Source organism: Vicugna pacos, chromosome 35, assembly GCF_048564905.1.
Source record: "Vicugna pacos chromosome 35, VicPac4, whole genome shotgun sequence".
Classification (NCBI taxonomy): Eukaryota; Metazoa; Chordata; class Mammalia; order Artiodactyla; family Camelidae; genus Vicugna; species Vicugna pacos.
In genome coordinates, this window is record NC_133021.1 from 27,520,980 (window position 1) to 27,547,652 (window position 26,673).

General features: G+C 37.2%; 1 protein-coding gene, 1 long non-coding RNA gene and 1 pseudogene across 2 annotated transcripts in view; 2 read left to right on the forward strand and 1 right to left on the reverse strand.

Moving 5' to 3' along the window:
- Positions 1–23,462, reverse strand: part of LOC140691490 (MAM and LDL-receptor class A domain-containing protein 1-like) — a 55,772-nt gene extending 32,310 nt beyond the window's left edge. The window contains exons 1-2 of the mRNA XM_072955136.1: positions 23,444–23,462; positions 10,180–10,320 (exon numbers count right to left, since the gene is read on the reverse strand). Coding sequence (XP_072811237.1) covers positions 10,180–10,320; positions 23,444–23,462 — 160 coding nt within the window. The remainder of the gene's footprint in view (positions 1–10,179; positions 10,321–23,443) is intronic.
- On the forward strand, positions 4,283–5,601 carry LOC102544422 (protein kinase C and casein kinase II substrate protein 3 pseudogene; annotated as a pseudogene).
- Positions 23,463–23,531: 69 nt separating the features above from the next.
- LOC140691491 (uncharacterized) lies at positions 23,532–24,813 on the forward strand. Its single transcript, XR_012067148.1, has 2 exons — positions 23,532–23,648; positions 24,638–24,813. It is a non-coding gene; the product is annotated as an uncharacterized lncRNA (long non-coding RNA).
- Positions 24,814–26,673: the final 1,860 nt, after the last annotated feature.

The following is a 26,673-nucleotide window of genomic DNA, read 5'->3' on the forward strand; positions in this document are numbered from 1 at the left end:
CCCTATCTCTATGATTAACTGCAATTATTTTCCCTTTAAAACTTTCACGGCTGAGCAGAATCTTTGGAGATGGTCTCTGGAAGCCACTGAGTCCACCGTTTCCCCGGACTACTGGCCCTCTGATTAAAAGCAACTTTCCTTCCTATCAACATTGACTCTCTTGAGTATGGATTTTTGAACGGTGAGCACCCAAACCTGAGTTCAGTAACATTAACAGTGAGATAATATCCCCCAAAAAATCAGGTTGCAGGAAGGCATCATCATGGCAAGGTCCAAGGCCTGAAGCAAAGTTTAAAACGTCAAAACTTTTGGAAAAGTGAAAGCGTGTCCCTCTATGACAGGAATATGGCTCAGTTCAGATAACACAGAGGAAGTAGCAGTCTTCGATGCAAGTTGCTTCAAGTTGGTAATTTCTGTTTACTTAAGTCCATTTCCACTGAATCACAAGTTTTGCCTCATACTTGTTCATTAATCTAACAAGCTCAACATAACCACGTATTTGCTAAAACTGTACGTCTTAAAGGATACCCTCAAACAGTAACCTCTTATAATTGCTAACAACTTGTACATAAATGCTGCTGTATCAATTTAAGTCTGCTTCAGTGATAAAAGGCTAGGTGAGTCACTTTAGGAAACCATAAAACATACAATAAACAGGAGGATGATAGTAACAAAAATGTCAACGTGAAAACCACTAAAAGTCTTCTCCATAAGAGCAATGAAAGTAATCATAGCAAACCTAATGGTAAACCGGAGGGCTTTTAACCAATACATAACTCAATCTCAGTTAAAAAAAAATGAATTTCAGGGTTTTTGGGGTTTTTTCCGTATTCCCACTGCCTACTCTCTCCAGCTCCACAGCAAATTAAAAAAATAGCAGTCCACATTCCTGATGTACCACAACCACCACAGGAATGAGCAGAACAGAGTTAGAACTCTTCCAAGCCTCATTACCAAATAATTATCATTATTTGACAAGTCTGATGTTTCCTGAAAGACACCACTTACAAGGCTGTCTGAAATAGCCCAAAGCAACTAGCCTCTGCACAGCAGGCATGTGTTGAAAACAATTACTGGCAGGTTTTACCTTTACAGTGGCCTGAGGCAGTATACAACATCTGGGGCCAACAACAAACTAAACAAAAAGCTTAAAGCAAAACTGCGGACGGAGATGTCCCACAAGAGCTTAGAAATGTTCCAACACGTTCCTGCAAACCTACAGGCACGCGAGCATGCACAGAGCTATGCACGTGCTCTGGAAAAACCTGAAAAGGCACCAAGAGCTCATCTCTGGCTGACGTTGAGACTCTGTTGAAGCAGGCAAGAAAGAGTAAGACAGAGCTGGCAAATGTCTCAGTGAATACTGAAAGTGTACCACAGCAGAGTCCCTCAACAAACACTGGGAGATTTACTAGTTCCAGGCATTTAAGAAACTTTCCAAGCGTTTACTGACCACTAAGCTGACCAAGCAGACAATTCAATGGCCACACATGACAAGAATCAAGACTTCACAGAATTATTCCAGAAAAGTCATTAAACTAAAATACAGCAAACATAACAAACTACAACAACAAACTGTGAAAGTGAGGGGAATCAGATTTCCACATTTGCCCCATTAAATTGTTTTAAGTGTCTGTGTTTCAAAAGAAATTGTGAGAAATTCGAAGAAACAAGAAAATGTGACTCAAATACAGGAAAAAAGTAATCAACAGAAAGTGTCTCTGAGGAAGCCCAGACATTGGACCTACTGAAAAAAAGACTTTAAATTAGCTATTTTAAATATTTCAACGAACTAATGGAAACTATGTCTAAAGAACTAAGAAATGATGAGAATGATGTCTTACAAAAGACATCTTATGAAATTCTTTTGAATAGTGTGTGGAATAGTGTATATGCTCAATAAAAAGGTTTTGAAATAATACATAAAAAAATTAATTTTTCACTGATTTCAAAATGAACAGATATTAATGACTATAAAGTTTGCAAAAACTAGATCTAGAGAGTAAGAATGTGAGATTTTTTTCCATTCTTTGTCTTTTCCTGTTTCTTCTTAATAAAATAATCCAACCCCCTGTCTAAATAACGCAGCCTGCCAGGGATTAAGGATTGGATTATGGTTCCTATGGACCTTCAGTAGGGCAGCATAGAGCAGTTTAGAACATGCTGGTGTTAGAAAAACCAATGATAAAAATAATGCTTATATTAAAAAAAAAGAAGAAGAAAAATGTAAAAGCTGGAAACACAGGAGGATTTAAAGAAAAACTAAAAGGACAAATTTTTATGGTAACAGAAACTTTGAGGAAGGAATCAGAAGAAGTTAGATTCCCTCAGGGTTTGGCCTGAATTTAGGCTACAGTTCCAGCTGGCTTGTGTGGCTAAAACTCTGATTGAAACGTTCCTCATCTCCTTAGCCTGAAGAGTCATGGAAAGGAGCCAGGGACATCAAGGTCCACCATAAATAAAGGGAATAATTCTAAAAAGAAGAAAGCCAGGAAAAGGGGTGGCCCATGTTTAATGAAAAAAACTCTACCTAAGTCGCTGTCTAACATTGAAACATCCATATGCAGAGAGCACTTCTAGTAACTAAAACTAAAAGAACTGAATTGATATTTGAACTGCTGCCCACAACAAACAAAACAGTTTTCAATTTGAACCTAAGCAAGTTAATCATATACTTAAAAAAAAAATCACAAACTCACTCTTAAAGAATGTAACAGAATCCAAAGACTCCACAGTATTAAATTTAGAATGTCAAAGACATAATTCAAGATTATTTGACAGACAAAAGAAGAGGGTTTTGATCGTACTGTGGGAAAAGATAGTCAACAGAAATCAATTCTGAGAGTATGCAGATTTTTAAACTACAGTTATATTTATGCTCAATGAAGCAAAGAACAATATGTTCATAATGAATAAAGATAATAAATCGTAGAGATATTAACATAATTTTAAAACAGTCAAATGAAAAATTGTACACAGTATCTGAATTTTTAAAAGTCATTGGATAGGCTTATAAGCATAGTAAACATGACAAAAGAGAAAAAGTCACAGGGCTTGCAGACAGATTAATTGCAATTGTTCAACATAAAAAAAGAGAAAACACAAGCAAAATAGAAGCCCCTCAATGTGACAAGACGTGCTGTCAAACGTACTGACGTCCAAGAAGGAGAGGATGAAGAGAACGAGACAGAAAAAAATCTGAACAAATCAGAGTGGAACACGTTCTAAGATTGGTAGGAAAACATAATGTCACATTCATGAAGCTTATTAACCCAATTAATATTTTTCAAAATCTCATAGTACATCATAACCCAGTGACTGAAAGCCAACATAAAAGATCAAATCTTGAAAACATCAAAAAATAAAGATTTATTAAATACAGCAAAACAATAATTTTAATAACTGTGAGTGTCACATGGCAAGTAGGGAGGCCAGAAGACAGTGAAATAATATCCTTAATGCACAAAAAGAAAAAAATACGTCCATGAAAAATTCTTTATCCAATCAGAATGTTTCAAGAATGAAGGGAAAATAAAGACATTTTCAGAGAAGGAAAACTAACATACTTAATTTATCATTAGAAGACCTGAAATACAGGAAATTTTTTGAGCTAGAAAGAAATGATACTAAAGAAAAACTCAGATAGTCAGAGGGAATGAAGCTTATTGCAAGTAATAAACATAAAATATTTATTTTTCTTAATGTTTAAAGATAAAATTATAATACTGACTTGTGAGATATGTTACATAGGTTATAGATGTACTGCATAGGATCACTATATAAAATAAAGGACCATGAGAAAGGGTAAGTGACCTATGCTTTTTGAAGTTTTCTATATTAAAAGTATAGTTTTGCAAGATCAATTTTAAGCAGACTGTAAAGAGTGAAGAAATATGCCACAGACTAACCACTAAAATCAAATGTGAAGACATATAACTTACAAGCCAGTTGAGCTCTGGCTGCTGGTTCCAGCCACTCTTGCCTTAAGTACGCCCCTCTGTGGACCAGGCCACCGTCCCGTCTTACGCCTTCAAATCCCAGGGCTGTAGGCCGACCAGGAGGGGCTGCTGGGAGAAGAGGTCCTTGGGTGCATCCTGTCACTCGGAACTGAGGATGGGCAGGGCAGGCCGGCAGTGCTCCCTCTCAGGGGCATGCCCCCGACTTCTGGAAAGGCTTCAAGGCAGACTTACAGTGGGAGCTTTGAGAGTTGGACATCCAGGTCCCTGAAGTGATCTCTAGGCCCCAGCCCTAATGCGCCACCATTCCGTGCTGCGGGGACACCATGGCTCCAGAGGAAGATGCTGGACGGGAGGGCCTGGAGGGCACTTTCTGGGAGGCCGGCAACTACCGGGACCTGGTCAGCTGCTTCCAGGAGCGCGCCCGCATCGAGAAGGCCCATGCCCAGCAGCTGGCCGGCTGGGCCCGCAAGTGGAGGGGCGCGCTGGAGAAGGGCCCCCCAGTATGGCGCACTGAGAAGGCCTGGCGCGCCTTCTTCGCGGCGGCTGGGTGGCTGGGCGCGCTGCACCCGGAGGCGCGGGAGAGGCGGCGGCGGCCGGACGGCGAGCGGGGGCGCGCCTGGCGGCGGCGGGCCTCCCGGCGGCCGGCGCTGCGCGGCTGCCCAGAGCGCCGGGCTGCCCAGGATGGTTTCCGGGAGGCCCGGAAGCCCTGGCTAAAGAGGCTGAAGGAGGTGGAGGCTTCCAAGAAGAACTACCTACCATGCAGCCCAGAAGAAGACGGCGCAGACTCCGGAGAGCCACGCGAAGGCGGACCGCGCTGTCTCCCAGGAGCAGCCGCGGAAGCTGCAGGAGCGGGTGCAACGCTGCTCCACGGAGGCCGAGAGGAGGAAAGCTAGCGGAGCTGCATCGCTACGCCCCGCGCTGCATGGACGACACGGAGCAGGCCTTCGGGACCTGCCAGGCCGCCGGGCGCCAGCGGCTTCTCATAAGGATGTGCTGCCTACGTTACACGAGCACCTCGACCTCTCCAGCAGTGAGGTTCCAAGAACTCCACCGAGACCTGCATCAGGGCATCCAGGCAGCCAGTGATGAAGAGGATCTGCGCTGGTGGCGCAGCACCCACGGGCCAGGCATGGCTATGAACTGGCCACAGTTTGAGGAGTGGTCCTTGGACACACAGAGGACAATCAGCCACAAGGAGGAGGGTGGCCGGAGCCCTGATGAGGTTACTCTGACCAGCATCGTGCCCATAAGAGATGGCACTGCACCCCTACCCCAGACCCCTGGGTCCCCAGGCGGCGGGCAGGATGAGGAGTGGTCGGACGAGGAGAATTCCCGGAAGGCTCCCACTGGGGTGCGGGCGCTCTATGACTACGCGGGCCAGGAAGCTGATGAGCTGAGCTTCCAAGCAGGGGAGGAGCTGCTGAAGATGAGCGGAGAGGATCAGCAGGGCTGGTGCCAGGGCCAGCTGCAGAGTGGCCGGATTGGCCTGTACCCTGCCAACTACCTGGAGTGTTGGGGGGGCCTGACCTGTCCTGACAGGCCTTCTGCGTTTCCCCAACCTGAGTCAGAGCCCAGCTTCTGCTGGACAGCCAGACCTAAGGGCCCTGGACCGTCCTGCCACTGCTGCCTCTCTGGCCCTTGAGGAGGGAGAAAGTCCTGGGACCCAGGGAGCGGAGGGGCCTGTGTCTAAGAAGGGACTGGTAGGGAAGGGCCAACTGAGTCTAGGCCGAGGGGAAGATGGAGAGGTCAGGAGGTGACAGAAAGGCTCAGTGGTGCCTGGGCCTTCCTAGGTGTCCTCCAGTCTCACCAGGAGCTGTGGACCCAGGTCTTAGTCTCTGTGTTTTGGGGTTCCTTGGTTGGGCTTGGGGTGAGTGTAGTCCTGGGTTAGCAGCACTGTTTTGTGGCTTGTTCTAGTGTGTATTTAACTTGGGGGAAAAAAAAACCCGAACACTTAAAAAAAAAAAAAGCCAATTCAAATAGAATTTTAAAAATACTTAAATAGAATGTGGAAAAGGAAAACAGGATTAAAACAAAATGCTTAATCAGAAAACAAAGAATAAATCTAACAACATCAATAATTACATTATATTAAATAAACACTCCAATGAAAAGAATCATCAGAATGGATATAAAAGTAAGATTCACCTACATGCTGTCTACAATAGACAGCTTTGAGTATAGACAAGTTGAAAATAAATGATAGAAAAAAGTATATCATAAAAACATCATAAGAAAATAAAAGAAAATAAAAATAAAATATCAATATCAGATTTAATAGACTTTAGCATAAATTTTATGAGAAGAGATAAGAAAGAACACTCCATAATAATAAAGGGTCAATATATCAGGAAGGCATAAAAATATGCATTTACACCTCATAGTAGAGCTTCAAAATATAAAAAAATTGACAGTTATGAAGGGCAAATATTCATGCACATTGTAAGAGATTTTCACATCCCTCTGTCAGCAGTTGACAGAACAACTAATCAAGAAATTGGTTAAGACTTACACACTGTTTTATTACCTTAACCTAATTGTTAGTTACAGACCACTATATCCAATACATGCAGAATACACATCCTTTTCAAATTCAAATGGTATTTTCACCAAGACAGATTATACACTGTAGCATAAGTCTCAAAAATATTTAAAAGATTGAAATAAAAGAATGTATTACACCAAAATGTAATTAAATTAGAAGTCAATAATGATATGTAGAAAACCCACAAATTTTTGGCAATTCAACAACATACTTCTAAATAATCCATGTATCAAGGAGTTAGTCACAAGGGGAATTAGAAAATATGTGAACTGAATAATAAATATCAAAATTGGTGAACCAAAGTTTCCACCTAAAGAAGTAAAAAAAAGAAAAAAAAAAAAGAAAGCCCAAAGAAAATCCTAAGTTGAAGAGGAGTAGAGAGGAAAAGAGAGGAGATAAAAATCAAATAGAGGGATTATTGTGACACATTCTACAGTCATTGAAAGGATAACATATTTTTAATTGAAATATAGCTGACATACAATACTATTTAAGGTACAGAGAAATACACTGTTTCCCAATTTTTAATGGTTATGCTCCATTTACAGTATTATAAAATATTAGCTATATTCTGTGTTGTACAATATATATTTGTAGATTGTTTTTCACCTAATAGTTTGTATCTCTTAATCCCCTATCTCCTTATTGCCCCTCTCCCTTCCCTCTCTCCACTAATTTGTTTTCTTTATCTGAGTCTGTTTCTCTTTTTTTATTTTGTTATATTCACTAGTTTGTTGCATTTTTGATTCCATATATAAGCAATATCATACAGTATTTGTCTTTCTCTGTCTGACTTATTTCAGTTAGCATAATACCCTCCAAGTCTATCCATGTTGCTGCAAATGGCAACATTTCATTCTTTTTTATGGCTGAGTAGTATTCCATTGTGTATATATACCAAACCTTCTTTATTCATTCATCTGTTGATGGACACTGAAGTTGCTTCCATATCTTAGCAATTGTAAATAATGCTGCTCTGAACATTGGGATGCAAGTATATATTTGAATTAGTGTTTGGGGTTTTTTTAAGATATATACTCAAGAGTAGAATTGCTGGGTCATATGGTAGTTCTATTTTTAGTTTTTTGAGAAACCTCCATACTGTTTTTCACTGTGGCTACAGAAATTTATATTCCCACCAACAGTGCAGAGGGTTTTCCTTTTTCCCATATTTGTTTGCCAACATTTGTTATTTGTGTGCTTTTTGATGATAGTCATTCTGACAGGTGTGATGAGATAGCTAATTGTGGTTTAATCTGCATTTCCCTGATGATTAGCGATGTTAAGCATGTTTTTATGTGCCTGTTAGCCATCTGCATTTCCTCTTTGGAAAAATATCTATTCAGTTCTTCTGCCCATTTTAAAATCAAATTGTTTGTTTTTTAGTGTGTATCTCTTCTTTTTAAAAAATCTTTTATTGAAGTATAGTTGATTTACAATGTTTTGGGTGTACAGCAAAGTGATTCAGTTTTATACACACACACACACACATATTCTTTTTTATATTCTTTTCCATTTTAAGTTATTATAAGATATTGAATATAGTTCCCTGTGCTATATACACTAAGTCCTTGTTATTTATCTATTTTATATATAATAGTGTGTATCTGTTAATCCCAAATCCCTAATTTATCCCTCCCCTCTCCCTTTCCCCTTCAGTAACTATAAGTTTGTTTTCTGTGTCTTAGGTTGTTTGTATTTTGATGTTGAGTTATATGAGCTGGTTTTGGATATTAACTCCTTGCCGGTCACATCCCTTGCAAATATTTTATTCCATTCTGCAGACTGTCTTTTCATTTTGTCAATGGCTTCCATTGCTGTGCAAAAGCTGTTTAGTTTAGTTAGGTCCCATTTGATTATTTTGGCTTTTACTTCCTTGCCTTAGGAGACAGATCCAAAAAGATATTGCTGTGATTTTTGTCAAAGATTGTTCTGTGTATGTTTTCCTCCAGGAGTTTTATAGTTTCTGGTCTTACATTTAGGCCTTTAATGCATTTTAAGTTTATTTTTGTATATGCTGTCAGAGAACATTCTGATTTCATTCTCTTACACACTGCTGTCCAGGAATAATTAACTATTAAGAACAACCTTCATCTCAACAAATTTGGCATAGTAAAACAGAGAAAGTGGGTCTCATAAAAATTAAAGGCTTCTATTCATTAAAAATATCAATAAGATGAATACATATTGCACAGACTTGGAAAAAATAACCATAATTCTTACAAAGAATCGGAATATATGACACATAAAAACTGGTGCAAAGAGCTCTCTTTCATTGCTAGTGGAAATCAAAATGGTACAGCCACTTTGGAAGACTGTTTAGCAGTTTCTTACAAAACTAAACAGACTTTCACCGTACAATTCAACAAGCATGCTCCTTAGTATTTACACAAAAGAGTTGAAAACTCATGTTCACACAAAAATCAGCACCTGGATGTTTATGGCAGCTTTATTCATAGTTGCCAAACTGTTAGAAATAGCCAAGAGTTCCTTCTGCAGGTGAATGGATATACTATGGTACATCCAGGCAATGGAATATTATTCACCACTAAAAAGAAATGATCTATCAAGCCTTGAAAATACATGGAGGAAATGAAAATGCATGATACTAAGTGGAAGAAGTCAATCTGAAAAGGCTACATATCATATGATCCTAACCATATGACACTGAAAAAGGCAAAACTCCGTTGAGACTAAAAGCCTCAGTGGTTTCCAGGGGTTAGCAGGCAGGGAGAGATGAAGAGATGAACAGGCAAAGCACAGAGGATTTTTACAGCAGTGAAACTGACTGTATGAGAATATAGTGGTGGAGACATGTTTTTATACATTTGTCCAAATCCAGAGAACATATAACACCAAGAATGAACCCCAATATAAACTACGGACTTCGGGTGATAGTGATGTATCCATGTAGGTTCACTGATTGTGACAAATGCAGCCATCTGGTGTGAGATTTTCATAGTGGACAAGGCTGTGTGTACATCAGGGAAGGGGACATATGGGAAATCCCTGTGACGTCTGCTCAGTTCTTTGGTGAATCTAAAACTACTCCAAAATTTAAAAAAAAAAAGTACAACTAATTCATGAAAGACAAGTAGTCCAATAAAAATTAGACAAAATATGAGCAGAAAATTCATAAAAGAAGGTACATTAATAGCCAATAACCTATGCAAAATGGATCAATATCAAGTCATCAGGAAAATTCAAGTTCAAATTACAATGAGGTACCAAAACACACCTCACAGAATGATCAAAATGAGAACAGTAAACAGCAAATCAATACTACATCTTAATCACTCTGCCCCTAGGTTTCGTAGACTTCAAACACTGACAGAGTGATGTTGTTAATGTTCTGATAGGTTTTCAAACTTAGCTCTGAAAACTTCACAAGGCATTGACTTCCTGATCAAAAATATTATTCTGGAACACCGAGAAATTATTTCAAGTGTAAGTTAATCAAAATTGTATTAATATTCATGAAATCAGGATTTTTGAATGGAATTCCAGCATGACTGTTTTTCCACAAGCATTTCAAGCACCTAATGTCTGAAGGCACAATATCTGCTTGCTTAAAATTATCTCTAGGGAAATACACATACTTTAACATTTAATTGTAGTTATAACAGATGCATCACTATTATTAAAAGAAAAAGAAAGAAAAAAATTCAAAGCATTTACCAGACATATCACCGTTGTGATCATAAAATGGAGGAGGTGGACTCTTTATCCCATTTCTCTTTGTCCAGCCAAGCTGCAGACTCTGATCTTGTGTCATACTACAGAGCCCATCCTCAAAATCACATCTTTCATAATTTGAGCCTAATGAGAGAAAAAAAAAAGTAGCTTTCACAACCCTATTTGACTTCTTAAGAAATAAGACAATAGTAGGATAAAACAAAAAACAAAAACAAATGACAAATACAGATTAACATCAAGATGATTTTTCACATTTTAAGTCTACTTTATCAATGCAAAGCCTTTTTGCATGTAACATTTGAATGGTCCAGTATGGCCCAACAGAAAGAAAGCCACAGAAGGTCAGAAAACTGAGGACCCAATACTGGTCTTGTCTCTATTTACTGAAGGCAGCGAGCCGTTTTTTCACTTGTAAAATTACAACAATGACATCCTGCCCTGTCTCCTTCAAATGATTACTATGAGGATCTAATGGCATAATGTGTGTAAAAATATAACTCTTAGGCACCATAACATATGAGGGCTTATTATTAAAGGGACATCTTCAAATCCACCTCAATGTTCCAGCCATTCAGGCATATGAGAGTTTCAGATTTGGGCTGACCCATTCAGAGAGGACCCTCTGATGGAAACTCAACCACCCATGGCTGGGATGGACCCCTGGAATTAAGCATAGCACCTTCCTGTTGAATCTCAATGTTCTTGAAATTCTTGGTGCTTTTACCACAACAAAGGCATTTTCTGGCTTTTCTTCCTTCCTTCCTTCCTTCCTTCCTTCCTTCCTTCCTTCCTTTCTTTCTTTCTTTCTCTTCCTTTCTTTCTATCTTTCTTGGTATAAGCTATCTAAGAGGTTTGGGAGAAGCAGAAGGACTTGGACACTTGGTTCTTCACAATAACCATCCAGGGAGGACTTTATTCCATCATCCAACATCTGCAAATGTCACTCTTTAAAAAATAGATTAATTCAACTGCAAATGTACCATACTTGGGTTGTAGTTCTTAGTAACTGTGGAGATTCTCCTTTGACAAGTTTGTTTTTGTCCTAACTGGTTGTATTAGCTACGGTGGGAATAAATGTGCTGGTTAACAGCTAGACAGGGCCTGGCAACCTAGTCACAAAAGCATAATTTTTATTCAATCAGATTTTGGGCAAAATATTATTTAGTAATAGTCCATCTGGCACAGGTTCTTGAGATCGTCCATGTGAGCACTGAAAGCTGATTTAGAAATGATGCTTTTAAATGACATTAGCTAAACCTGCTTTATGACCACTGATGGCTTATTTTATTAATTTTAGTCCTGGATTCCTTATTTTGAAATGTTTTACAAAGCAGCTGAGTTCTGTAATATTAATGGGCATCTTAGTTCTGTCCTAGGCGTTCCACTGCACTCTATTTATTTCTTACAGCAACCTCATAAAGCAGGCATTTTCTTTATGAAGAAACCTGGACGATGGTGTTGGAGACATTAAGTAATGCCCCTGGGATAAAACAGCTAGTAAGTGTAGGGACCAAGATTCGAACCCGTATTTTGGGGGTTTTTTTGACTCCAGAACATGAATTCTTAAAGTTCTCTTCTAATGTCTCATTTTGAATCCACTGACCCATTTTCACCAAAGATCCAGAATTAGAGGTCCATCAGAGTTTCTAGTTAGCCTGAGGAAATGTATTTCCAGGCAGAATTGATGTCATTCTATCTAAAAGCTAAGAAACTTGATTAGTCTATGAGTTGTACCACGGTGAAACTGACAATTGCCTTAAGGCCTTTGAAATACTTAGAACAGTCAGAATATCCCAGTCATTACCTCATGGACCCCTACTGGTCCAGGGAATCTGGCTGAACAGAAAATGAACTAAATTATATAGTTATTTGTATATAAATGTGTGCATGTCACTTAACTAGCTATGAATGTACCTGCATAAATATGTATCTGTTTTCAAGTCTCTTTTGGTTCTCAGCAATATTTGCAATCATCTATTTGTGATTACTAAATATTCTAAATTATTCTTATCATTATATTTTGCGAAATTTATGAGATTTACACACATTCTCACATAGGTGTCAAACAGTTTTTAAATAACAAGAGACCTTGCATTACAATTACTTAGTTGAGGTCTGTTTCCAATGTTCTTTGTTCTCTTTTATACACAAGGATAATGATGATGTGTTCTGGAAGTATTAGACCTAGAAAAATAGCTAAATAAAACATTTTTACTTCCGAATAGTCTCAACAGGGGTTCTTTTTGTTACAAAATGAATCTAATGAGCATACATTTTCCAACTAATTCTTATTTTTAAAAAAGCAATCATGAGCTTCTAATAACTGCTGGATTATTCAAAAAGGCACCAGAAAATTTTTGAAGTATTCATTTGCTCCCAATAGAGAATTGTGTATTTTAAACCATTTGAATGATTTGTCCTGAATCATGGTTGATTTGCCTTTTAATTTCATAGGCCACACATTTACATTCAAATCTGATAGAACTTGCTATGCTAAAATCGGCCTCCCTGGAGGTTTCCCTGCTACCAAGTGGTGCTGTAGGCAGGCCAGGGAACAATGAGGCGTGTTACGCAGAAACTTATCAGTAGAATCCATGTTTCCTGGGCTTTTTGAACTTATGAAACTCATCATTTTGTTTTCAGTTTTGCGATCCCAAAGGTCAGAAACACTGTAGTCAACAAGGGAGAACTGTCTCCATGCTGTGATTTGAGGTTGATCGGAAGCCCCAATTATCTCCTGAATTGGCTTCTGCCATGCCAGATTCTATCATTAAAAATTCACTGCAGATTCATTCATAGATTCAATCATTAACACCTTAATTGGAGAAAAATATTAAATTATATCCTCAAGTGATAGTTAACATAGGACAAGCTTCTGAGAAAATGGGCAGAGATAGAAGAAAGTTTTAAACATGGTAACGACACAGAAATTGATTGCAGAACTCAGGATAAACTCAGTAAAGTATGGTAAGGGTCGATCACCACGATATAAAGTTCTTACAAGACAAAGAAAATATAAGAATTAGGGAAAAATCTAAAAAGAGAGAGGTAGAAGTACTAAAAGCAAGCTATTTCACAATTTTGCCTGGGCCTAATAATTCATTAATTAATATATTAAACATTAATATATTAATATAATATAATGTTATAATATATTATAATACTATAATATATTATTATTATTATATAATTACTATTATATACAATATGATATTGATTATGATTAATATGGTTATAATTATTAATATCACAATATAATTATGGTATATATTATTTTAATATAATATTAATAATTAATAATGTACATTTCTTTTCCTCCTGAAAGCTCTGTGAGGCACAGTTATAAGTCTTTCCTTAAAGATAAGTCCTGCTCTTTCCAGAAAACTGACCCAAAACATACATAACATTTATCATTTTTAAATGTATAGGTTTGTGGTAATAAACACATTCACACTGTTATGCAAGCATCACCATCATCCAACTTCAGAACTTTTTCATTTTCCCCAACTGAAACCCTCCCACCGTCCCTTCAGCCCTTGGCAACCACTGATCTACTTTCTATTTCTGTGAATTTGACCACTCTAGGTACCACATACAAATGGAATCATTGTCCTTTTGTGACTGGCTTAGTTCACTTAGTATAATGTCCTCAAGCTTCATCCATGCTGTAGCATGTGTCAGAACTTCTTCCCTTTTCAAAACTGAGTAATACTCCATTGTATGTATCTGTAACATTTTATTCATTCATCTGCTACAGGATGCCTGGCTTGTTTCTACCTTTTAGCTTTTGGGAATAATGCTGTTATGAATATGGGTGTACAAATATCTGTTGGAGTCCCTGCTTTCATTTCTTTTTGATATATCTCCAGATTCAAATGTCCGTATCATATGATAATTAACATTTTACAGTATTGCCATGACATTTACACAGAAACTAAGAGGTTTTACATTCCCATCAACAATGTGCAAATGTTCCAATTGCTCAATATCTTTGCCAACATTTGCCATTTTCTCTGATTTTGTTTATAATAGACATCCCAGTGAGTGCGAGGTGATACCTCATTATGGCCTTGATTTACATTTTATGAATATTAATGTTGAACTTTTCATGTGTTTATTAGACATCTGTATATCTTCTTTGGAGAAATGTTTATCTAGAGTCTTTGTGAATTTTTTTATCAGGTTGTTTTTGTTGTTCAGTTGTAAGAGCTCTTTATATATTCTGCATGTCAATGTCTTACACATATGATTTGCAAATATCTTCTTCCATTCCATGGACTGACTTTTCATTCTGACAGTGTCTTTTTTTTTAACATTTTTTATTGATTTATAATCATTTTACAATGTTGTATCAAACTGACAGTGTCTTTTGATACACAAAAGTTTTTCATTTTGATGAGCTCTAATTTATCTAGTTTTTCGTGTCTTGCCTGTGAGTGCCAAGAAATCATGGCCAAATCCAGTATTGTGAAGATTTTCCCCTGTGTTTCTTTTAAGAGTTTTGTACATTTAGATCTTACATTTAGGTCTTTAACCCATTTTGAGTTAATTTTATATATACTGTAAGGCCTTGGTCGAAGTTTAATCTTTCTGCATGTAGATAACCAGTTTTTGCAACACTTTGTTGAAAAGATGGTCCTCTCCCCTGTTGAATGATCTTGGCACCCTTGTTAAAAATCATCTGACCATCTAAGAGAGAGTTTATTTCTAGGCTCTTTAGTTTATTCTGTTGGTCTATATGTCTGTCTTTATGCCATTTCCATAGTCTTTTAATTACTGTAGCTTTGTAATAAATTTTGAAATCAGGAAGTGTGAGGGCTATAACGTGGTTCTTTTTTAAGATTGTTTCACTTGTTTGGGGTCCTTTGGGATTCCATATGCATTCTAGAATGGATTTTACTATTCCTGCAAAAAATATTCTTGGTATTTTGAGGATTACATTGAATCTATAGATTGCTTTGAGTAGTAATGACATGTAAGCAATATTAATTCTTCCAATCCGTGAACATGAGATGTCTTTCATTTATTTATCTTTAATTTCTCTTAGCAACAATTTTTAGTTTTCCACATGTCTTTCATCTCCTTCGTTATGTTTACTCCTAAATATTTTATACTGTTTGATGCTATTGTTAATGGAATTTTTTTCTTAATTTCCTTTTGAGATTATTCATTGTTGGTGTATAGAAGTGCAACAGATTTTGTGTATTGATCTTTTTTCCTGCAACTCTGAAGAATTTATTTGTTCTAAAATTTTTTCATGGACTTTCTAGGATGTTGTACATTTAAGATCACATTTTCTGTGAAGAGAGGTAATTTTATTTGTTCATTTCCAATTTCCATGGCTTTTATTCATTTTTCTTTTCTAATTGCTTTTGGCAGAGACTTCCAGTATTATATCGACAGAAGTGATAAAAAGAGAGCATTTTGTCTCATTCCAGGTCTTAAAGAAAAAGCTTTTAGTCTGTCACCTGAATATGATGTTAGCAGTGCGTTTCTTGTATACAACCTTTAGCATGTTAAGGTAATTTTCTTCTATTGCAAGATTGTTAAGTGTTTTTATCTCCTTTTCTTTTTGAGGAAAGCTACGTATTATTTAGTCACAAAAATTTACATATACATTTTACTGTTTAGAAAATGCTTTCCTTCATGTAGATAACGTATAAAAACATTTTCACAAAGAAGGATCTCCTCTACTATCATTTTAATGTAAAATTTAATGGCCATTTCTGGCAAAGGATGAAGTGAATTCAAAATACTCCAATTAAATGAGAGTAAAATTTAATTATTCTCAGAAGTGAATTTCCATGAAAGGGTGTTATTATTTGGCCGGCAATTTGAAACCAGTAAGTAGTTTTTATCAGAGAAATGTTTATCTTTCACATCGAATCAATTTTAATATTCCCATTAAGACAAAACCAGGAAAAATCTTAACTCAGAAAGGAATATGATAGCAACTGGACTTAGAACTTCCATATCTCACATCAGAATTACCCAGTATTACTTAGGTTGGAATTTTGTCATACAGTTGTCTTTAATCTCAAGCCACTGAGCATTATCTTTGGAAAGAATTATGTCATTGATGGTATCTATCTCAATGAGAAAAAGATTTCCAAACCATATTTTAGTTTGGTAAACTTCAAAGAAATTCTCCAAGTGTTTGTAATTGGTAATTTCTGCAGAAATACTGACAGCATGTGGCATTCATCCTACCTGCAGCGGTTTTCACCCGGTACCATGGATGCTGCATGGCTGTTTACATACAAGTCTCTACTTCAGAGTCACATCCTGGCCAAAAGATCTTATGACTTTTCACTAGTCTTTCTAATGGTGAATTCAGGTCCTTTAATAGAAAGTTCTCTCTCCTGTAGAGAGAAACCTTCCATCAAGTAAACTAATTCAGGAACAAATGAAGTCCTGTCACTGTTTTTTTCCTTAACAGGCTTTCAATTTCTCTCAAAGTAAGTAAATTTTTTCTACTAAATCCAATCAAGCATTTTAATACGTATTCACTTGAAAGCCACAATTATTTCTGGGTCGTGCAGAACATTATATTCTATTCTTACTTCTTTGGTTGAAACTTACTTAAAAGCTGTGATTCAAAGTCTTTGCCTTCATTAATTTGGTAACTTAGACAACACAATGCAAGCCTTCTCTCAGGATTCCTAGCCAAATCTTTAGTGGCAACATGTACACATAGAAAGGATGGTTACGGACAAACAGAAAAGGCAAAAAGGATGACAAAGATGGTAGGAATTCTACCTATACATAGATTGGCTTTAGAAGACACTTTCCTTGTGGAAGAAACAGCTGGCCATTTGACATCCATTACTAAGTGTCTGATATTTTCAAAGGGAGCTCACAAAATGAATGTCCTTCTTGGATTATGCCAAGTGGCACACTTAAGCCACAAAACAAAACCAAAGTGCATCTCAAGATTGAGTAGTTCTATCCAATTCCAAGGAAAAAAGAAATAGTGCAGATGAGAATTCAGCTTGTTGGTAAGCCAATAATCAATCAGTCTATCTAGTATTTATTGACACTCTGTGCCACACAGTCTTTTAGAAAATGGGGAGAACCAGGTAAATTTCCTGCCCTAATGTTGCTGTTATTTTGTTTTCTCATGACTTCCCTCAAAATATTAAAGATACTGTTGGCAGCTCTTAGACGGACAGCATTGCTTCATAAAGGCATGACTCCAATGAGTTTACCCTAATTGTTACATGACATCCTTTGTCAAAATCACAATAGAAACCCTGTAAGCTGGGTCAAAATAAAATTCCAAACACTAAGTCCATAAATGCCACTCTGGACTAATTTAAGAGAACCCCAGTTTTTACTTTTACTCGATGATGAAACTGGTTGCTCTAGTATTTTATGCAAAAAAAAAAAGATTTTTTTTAACCTTCATACATAGAAGCAAAAATGCTCTAACTGCTGTAAACCTTCAAAAGTTAATAGAAATGAGATCATGAAAAAAAAAATTCCAGTAAAGTTTTAGCTTCTCCCTTGTGAGAAAGATTCGCCATCCAGGCAATTTTCAGAATGCACTGAGAGTGCTTCTTTAGTCTGTCACCTTCAGGTTTTCACAGGCAAGAAGCACTGCTATTTGTGTGTAATGTCACTCAGAGATGAAAGGACAGTATGCCTCTTTTCTTTCACATTTCCATTGCCCATTATGAACAAACACAGTCCGCAACGGCGGAACAACTCGAGACATCAAACTCTATTCAGGAAAATGATTTATGTTACATCACTGTGGACAATAGCACCCCAGTCTTCCAGCAACTGCCGAGAGTGAAAAGTTCCCGACAGCGTTATTTGACATGAAAAGTATTTTATGAAGATTGCTTTCAAAACAGCTGAAGAAATCTAATAGACACATACACACACACACAAAAAACCCCAGTTCAAGGTGTCTCTAAAGTCCATCCTGCAGAGCAAGATTAAGATCATCTCTCTTACAAGAAGAATATTGGTGGTAGAAAGAGAAAGTTAGCATTAAACAATAAAAGCCCTTATAAATATGTTTATTTGAATTAAAACAAAGTGACAAAATTCTAAACAGTCATGCAAATTAAGTGGGTACTTCTAATTTTTATTTGTTATCCCTTGCTCATTGGAAAATGTTCAAACTCTCCATCAGCAAGTTTCAACAAGGAGTTTGTAAATTCATTTTCTTTGCATACCAAGATATGCATTTTTTTGGTTGAAATACTCCAAGCCTTCTGGAGTTGGTGACTCCAGCATTCTTGACTCCCTAAGGCTTATCTTTAACCCACTCTGGTTTTGCCTCCTCCCATTATTTTTAGGCATATCTCACAGACATTTCATCTTTAACACCAAAACCAGTGTGCAGTTCTGTGGGCTCAGGTTTTATTCCATCTTTGTAAACACTTGTACTGCTCTCCATTTGATCTGATTTTTCTATTCCATTCCATTCTACAGGATTTTTTCTATTCTATTCTCATAGTTCTCTCCTTCGCTGGTTCACCTCAACAGAAGTATTCTGCAGTTTGTGCAAATCAGATCTGAACAAATCTGTTACAGATTTCAGATCTGAAATTACAGTTAATTACAGTTAATTAATTACAGTTAATCCCTGGATAACAGCAAGGCTTAATTTTCATATAATTTATAGTCAGCCCTCCATATCAGCAGATTCAACCAAGCACAGGCCCTTTCATACTACAATATTTACTCTTGAAAAATACCCATGTATAAGTGGTTTAGGCAGTTCAAACCTGCGTAGTTCAAAGGTCAACTGTATTTGGTTGACAATTAGATAAAGATAAATGAACCTGCCTACACCCAAATTTTATGGAAAGGAAACAGTATGAAAGAGATTTAAGTACATATTCTAATATCAGTAACTAATGTGTCATTTTATTTAGAAATATTTGATATATTTTATAATATCCCCTAAATTTTTTCAGTGTTACAAACAGTAACAAAACTGTCATTATGAAACTAGGTTTCTAAAGTTTCGAGTTATTCACGTGTCAAACATGGTAGGATGGAAACTCCTGGTCTGAGTCTCTAGTCACTATTAATTCAAAAGATCTACAGAAACATTAATGCAAAATGGTACTAACAGGTCTGCCCAATGCAATAAACAAAAAAGATATTTTGCTGTTTTTCATTGAGCACTTGATTCAGTGTGCTTCAGTTGTTTCGTGAAATCAGGGTAAATGTCCTGGGACTCCAAACCATGGCACCCATGTAGGCAGAGACTTAGAGTCTGTGAACATTTTCCATGTTTTTGTGTAATAAGCCTTATGGACCTAGAAACCAGAATCCTCTTTGGTCATTTTAGGGACTGGAATCCTAGAATGAGAATCTGATCCCTTTTGAAACCAAATTATTTTATCCAACCCAAGAGAAATAAAGATTTCTCTGGGCCTTCCTAGAAGTTAGGACCTGAGTTCCAACTTTCAGAATTAAGAAGACGAATCTTCATAATCTCACTGTTTGCCTCGTCCCCACCAGCGGCCACCGGGGCAGGATCCCCAGGCTGTGACTTGCCAGCTCGACCGCAAGGCTGTACGTTCTGGAGGACTCCACAGTTATGCCTTCAGTGTCCAGAAGACCTTGAAGATTGTTTCATTACCAGAAAAAACAAAAACAAACAAACAAAAAAACTTATTATGAGATAGCATGAGGACATGCTACATACAGGTGTTTACTTTTCTTATCAAATGACCTTCCAGGCCATTCAGAGTCCATCTTCAACAGTCCTTTCTCCCTCTGGTCTCCCTTTTCCTTTTCCCTCCATCCTTTAGACCACATGGGTGCTGCATGTAGTGACTCCCCTCCGGGGTTCTTGCTCCTTCTGAACAAACTTGTAGGGACAGCATCACATTCTAACTGCACATCATACGAGCCTGCTTTGGCACTTTCAGAATCTTCAGGGTAGATCCCTTTGGTGACAAATCGTGAAACCTTAATAACTCTTTTTTTTCTTTAATTATTTCCTTGTATATGACCCCTTTCTGACCATTGCCTCTAGGAAAGTTAGAGCTGTTATAATTGGAATGTGAAGAGAAACAGACATTGAATTCTGAATTAAAATCTTGCTACGGTGAATAGAATTTTTAGTTGTTTCATAAAAATATGCTTAAAATATTTTGTATCCAATGTAGTGGTAAGATACATATTACACATGAAATCTCATTTTTCATTCTCTTAATGCTTATCTTCAAGTACTTCAATGAACTTTTACAATTCTTTTAAAAGTACTTAACATTTACAATTCTTTTAAAAGTAGTTGACATTTGTCATCCTACTGCAGAAACAATGTTTAATACCATTTGATTAAACACTGTCACCTCTCAGATTTTGAGAATGCACCTTTAAGGTAATTTTCACACATTTCACATATTAATTTAGATTTATATGAAGTAAATACCTTCTGCAAAAATCCTCATTCCAAAAGCCAATAAAGTTTACAAAAGAAGTTAGGTAAAGCTTCAAAACTTTATGATATATTCTATCAAAGCAAAGCATAAAAATATATTCCTATTTCCTTACAAAAATACTAGGCCAAATGGAAAAATTCTTAAACATGACATCGAGGTAGGAGAGAAATTGTCAGAATAATAATATATTTTTCCCTTTTGAGTCCCAATAAATTTAGCTCTAAAAATAAACACATGTAACAGTGAACTTGAATACCAACTTCAGGAATGCTAAAGTAATTGAGAACATTTTCTGGCAATACTCCAGTGGTAGAGATGCACCCACTTCATCGGACATATCTCAACACCGTATGAATAAGTACAGTTTCTATAATCTTATGGTTGACTTGGACTGAATGACAGTAACAAGTGTAATATTACTCTCTTAATTGTTAAGTAAAAATAAAACAGAGTAAAGCCTTTGCACATCAAAGAATTTGGAGCAAATGCTGGAAGAGAAGCTAGACTATTGCTGTCCTTAATAGGATGAGGAAGACCAGGCAATTGGGATCCACACAGAAACAGACAATGCAACACTAGACACATGATTAAAACATACCCACATTTATTTCCTGGCTCAGGATATCAATAAGTTCTAATGAAGAAAGATTCTTGTCAACACTAGAATCAAACAGTTGTTACACCTCAGAATTATTTTTTTGCTCCCAGTTCATTGTGTTCAATATTGTATGTATATAGAATTTATTCCATTGTGAAGATCTAGTCTTTCTAAACCTAAATCTTTTAAAAATACTGAGTTTAAAAAATGTTCAAAAATTCTGAAAAACAAGTTCATCATGTAAAATGAGAAAATTCTCAAAAAAAATTAATAGAATCAGTTGCATCTGAAACTCAACTTCCACTATGCCAATTTCATTTTTAAAAGTCAACATATTTATCTGTTTCTTTAAAGGTCACACCATTTAGCCATCAAAGAGGGTCACAGAATTTTTTTTTCCAAAATGACTTTAGCATCATTATAAGGTTAGCTTTGGGGGAAAAAAAAATCTTGTAAGTTGAGCATCACAGATTTTCAAGAGAGAAATTGCTTGGCCATCAATATTCCTTCACAATTGTTTCCCCCTAGTGGGTGCACCAAAGAAATGCTTTAGAACGATTCTCAATTTTATCTACAGGTTACGGTCCACATTTTAAATAAAATACCAAAGTGGAAACTTCTCAGAAATGAAAATGAAAAGTCAAAAGGTGATCTCCCAGTGCTAACATTTAAAATGAAATCTGTTTATTTGGCAGACCTGTTCCTTCACTTTCCTCTAAGGCTGGCATTATTAGAATCTTCCATGCAGCCGAGACCTTTCCCACTCAGCGGCTCTCTCCTTTTTTCACATTAACCTTTTCCCTGAAGCAGGACCATGCGTGTTATCACAGCAACCGTGCGAAAGGAAGCTTCGTAGCGACTAATAATGGAAGGGACTTTGCACTTCTTGTCAAACCACGCAGTGGTTCCTCCTTGCTGCTCACCAAAGAACAGCAAGGACTACTCCCCGACAGGCCGGAGAAAGGGCAGTCCATCCACGTGTAGCCTCTCTGGGGAAACTGGACAGATACAAATGAATCCCTGTCTTTGGATGTGTTTTGTATTCGACAATGAGTTGTCAGAAAGGGAAAGGGAAAAAACAATCCGTTTCAAAATCACACCAAACAGGAATAAACCTGACCAAGGAGGTGAAAGGCTTATATTCTGAGAACGATGAAACATCGATAACGAAAACTGAAGATGATTTAAAGAAATGGAAAGATATCCCATGATCTTGGATTGGAAGAAATAATACAGTTAAAAATCACCATAGTACCCAAAGCAATCTGCAGATTTAATCGGATCCCTACCAAATTGCCCACAATGTTTTCCACAAAGGTGGAACAAATAACCCTCAAATTTATATGGAACCATAAAAGACCCAGAATTGCCAAAGCAATCCTGAAGAAAAAGAACAAATCGTTCCTAACAGCATGATGGCCACCCCAAACTACGGGAGAAACATCATTCACCTGGTTCCTTCTAGACAGAAGAAATTTTTCAGTCATCACTTTTCTTGTTTTAACATCATAACAACTGAATATGTGAATAAAAGGCCAAAAATAGCAAAATCAAACATGTAGAACCTCACGTAGGAGAAGAAAAGAGTTCTGGAAGCACTGATTAATATTGCATCTGAATACAAAACAGAAAATACGTTTGAGTCAATTGCTCTAAAATGCTAGACTTAGCACCTCCAGATAATTAAGTCAATGTTATTGTACACTCTCTGAAGCTTTTGCTAACGCCCCTACCCTCAAATCAAAGGATCCAAGTCAGAGATTGTGCTGTGTACGGTAGGTACCAACTCACTTGGTGGTAGCATCCTATAAGCAAAAATAAAGTCTTCTCACCCAATCTAAAATTCATTTAAAGTATTTCCAAACTGAATTCCAACTTAAGCTCACAATTTCCATCGCTGCATTTTAAGGCTGCAATAATAAACTTCTTTTGAATCTTGATTCACTAATATACCATTGAAAGCTTCCTTTCTGCATCTCACTCCTTTATAATCAGTAAAACCTCATTCAAAATGCATTCCATCCAGTTAGAATCTTAGCCATCTGAAGCCATTTCATTACTTTGTGGATCTGTCACTTCATTTAAAAGAATATTTTACTTTCCGATTGACACCAAAAGCATATGAATGGCTTCCGTGCCGGGCCAGGTATCTACATGAACCTCCCTGAGTGGCTCAGCCACCCCTGGATTTGAGGTGGCCAGAACCTGGAGAAAGGAGAAAAATGGAACTTACACTGCCGCTCATCGCTCATGTCACCACACTGATCTGTGAAGTCACACACATTGTCCGGAGGCAAGGAGACCCCATTGTCACACTGAAAGCCTTCCGTTCCTTGCTGAACCCAGACAGAGATGAAAACACAGGAAATCCAAAGTACACAAAAAGCTTCTTTCTTTGGGGAAGCTAACATTCTGGCCAGGTGGAGGAGCACACCTTGGTATGTCTCCTAGAGATCAGGCCATCGTAATGGCTGGGTCCGAAGTTGGAAACATTTTGTTTCTTTTCTCTATTCTTCCAGTTCCAGGTTTGCCTCTTAGGAATGGAAACTATTGGTAACTATCTGCAAGTCTGAGCAAATGGGTCTAAGGCAGTCCATTTACTCTTTCAGAGGAGTGTCTTTAGAAAATATTTAACCTGAGCAATTGCACCATCTCTCTATCTAGCTAAGCATGGCTGTTTATTGCCTTATGTGTACATCAGGCTTAAACAATTGAAGCCCTTATGATCATGCTATCTCCTGCAATAAAATTTTGAAAGCAAAGGGCAGGCACTTAAATGGAGGGGAAACCAAAATAAAGTTATAAGTAACATGAAAATGCTCTATGTTAATTCCTATGCTTACTTAATCATGTTCATGTCACTTTTAACATTATTGTTACAAAAACTTATTCAAATATTTCAGTCCCAGTTATTAGAATTGTTTTTTGAGAATGAAATGCTTCTTGTCCTCTGTCACTAAACAGAAACTTTGCATTGTTTGTTTAGATAAACTGAGAACCACAGGATTTTAAAAGCTGAAGGGAAATTGGAGATCATTATTTTCCAAATCACATAAATTGGACCCAAGAAAGTTAAGGGATATTTATGAGAAAACACAGTAATTTGGTGTTAGAAACTGAAATTCAAATATACTGTGGCTGAGTGAAGTGTTCCTTCTTCTGTAGGACATGGATTCTCCTGCCAATTCATCTTAATTTGATTTTACAAGTGAAGCATATGCTCTCAGGATGCATATTCAGAATGAACGGTATTCTAAAGTTCAGAACATGTGCTTTATATTATACATAATAAAATTCTGTGGTGCTGAATAATTATAGAAATTATATGAAGGTTGAATATCCAAAATATTCCCTTATATTTGATTTCTTAAAGGCATAAATTAAAGTTCTATTCCACTACTTTCTTTTAATTTTGGCAATTTAACAGTCAGAGATGAAGACATCAGAAGACTGCAAGAAGCAATTGGAGAATGTAGAGTAGAAAGAACCATAGATCAAGGACAGATGATGCATCTCCACATTTAAAGAAGATATAAGGAAAGCAAGATTTTTCACATATCCTAAGAAAAAAAGACCCAATTAAAAAAAAATATCAAGTTCTAAGATATTCAGGATTCAGGATTCTAGGAGGAAGATCCATAATTTGGCCCTAACATTGAAAACAATCTAGCATTTTATTGCTCTGTGAATCATTCCAGTTCAGAAATATTTATTACCCTTACCTCTCTGCTTTGTAAGTAAGTAATCTGTTGCCTACTTCTCTTTGGATGTCTCTTAAATGTTGATTGTCCTTAGAGTTCTATGTTAGAACTCTTAGAGTTAGTCCTTCTCTGCTCAGATTGTACTTTTTCTAGGCTTTCTCTTCATGCTCATGGTTTCAGGTATTATCAATTACATTGCTATCTCTCAAATCTATATCTGAAGTCCTGATATGACATGCTATCAAACCTGTATCTTATGTCTCCTTCCTGAGTGCACACCACATACACACACACACACACACACACACACACACAAACTCATAGACAGACTAACTGGCATGTCTATTTGAATCAGAAATGAACCTCATCTTTCTTTCCCCAACCCAGCCAACCAGCCTTTACTCCCATATTCTATATTTCAATGAAGGCACCTTCTTCTGTCCATCTTCCCAAGCCAGGAACCCATATGTTGGTCCTGGACTATTCTCTCACCCACTCAACCCATCAATCATCAAGTCTTAGGCATTTTATGTAGATGTCAGTTCTCATCTCAGCAACACCCTGAACCCTCCCCACAACTCATTTTCCATTCTTCAAGCAGAGTGATCATTTTAAAGCATAAAGCCACGCCTGCATATCTCCAACTGCAATCAGTATAAATGCCACAGTCCTTTGCATGGCTTCGCAAACACAGTTTACCTTCTGAGATTCACTGCTGATGATCCCTTCCCTTACATTCTCAGCTGCAGCCTGACTCCACTCTTACACTGACAGCTTTCTGAACATGCCACCTGTTGACTCCAGAACTGAGATCCCTTCCCCACCCCAATCACCAGATTAACACAAATTACTCTCTATCTTCTAGCTTCAAGGACTATCTCCAAAGTATCTTGGCTTATTCCCCCAGGCTGAGTTAAATTTCACTCCTGCTCTCACAGCCTTCTGTTCTCACTGATGGTAGCTCTATGGGGTGTGGTTGCTGCCTGTTTATTTCAGTGGTTCCTCCACTAGCCTGTAAGACTGCAGATGGATTGTGACTTTCTCACTATCTGCACTCCCAGTCACTAGCAACGTTGCTGGCAGATAATATTGCTCAGTAAGTAGCTGCTAATTGAATGTAACCTATGAAGGGGTTCATGATTATTTCAACTTTCACTCGGCACATGTAAACAAATGCAAGATCTGAAATTTTAAAATGCCACTACATAAAAGAAATATAGTTCTTGCATTCAATATGCCTTTTCCATTTATAAGTCTCGTGCTGTTTTAAAAGGCCCTTTAGGTTTTGAAGTTGCAATTTTGTGTTACACTGGCCAGGCACTCAGCCCACCCCCCACACTAAATGAGCAGAGGATTGTATCATGTCAAAACTCATTTCAGGTTTTAGTTTTTAAGGGAGGAAGAAAGAGAAAGGAGAAAGTAAAACTGAGAGAATGAAAGAAGAAGAGAGGGAAAGAAGAGTGTAAAGAGGCATGCAAACATAGAAACATGTCACTTTTATATCCTGATTCTGAATTCAGGTGCTGTAACATTTTAAATGTTCACTAGTTTCCATTTAGAAAAAAAAAACCCACGTATTTCATTGCTGTCAGGGCTGTTTATTGCCGAGTTTCAGCTGGGAAACTCCTTTATTAACTGCTACTGCCTACTAAAAATAACATTACCTTATACTGTTTCAAGTGTCATTCATCATTTAGACAAGAAATGAATTGGAGTGGTGGCAACCAAAGTAAATCAGTACAGTCCAGTAGTGTAATATTTT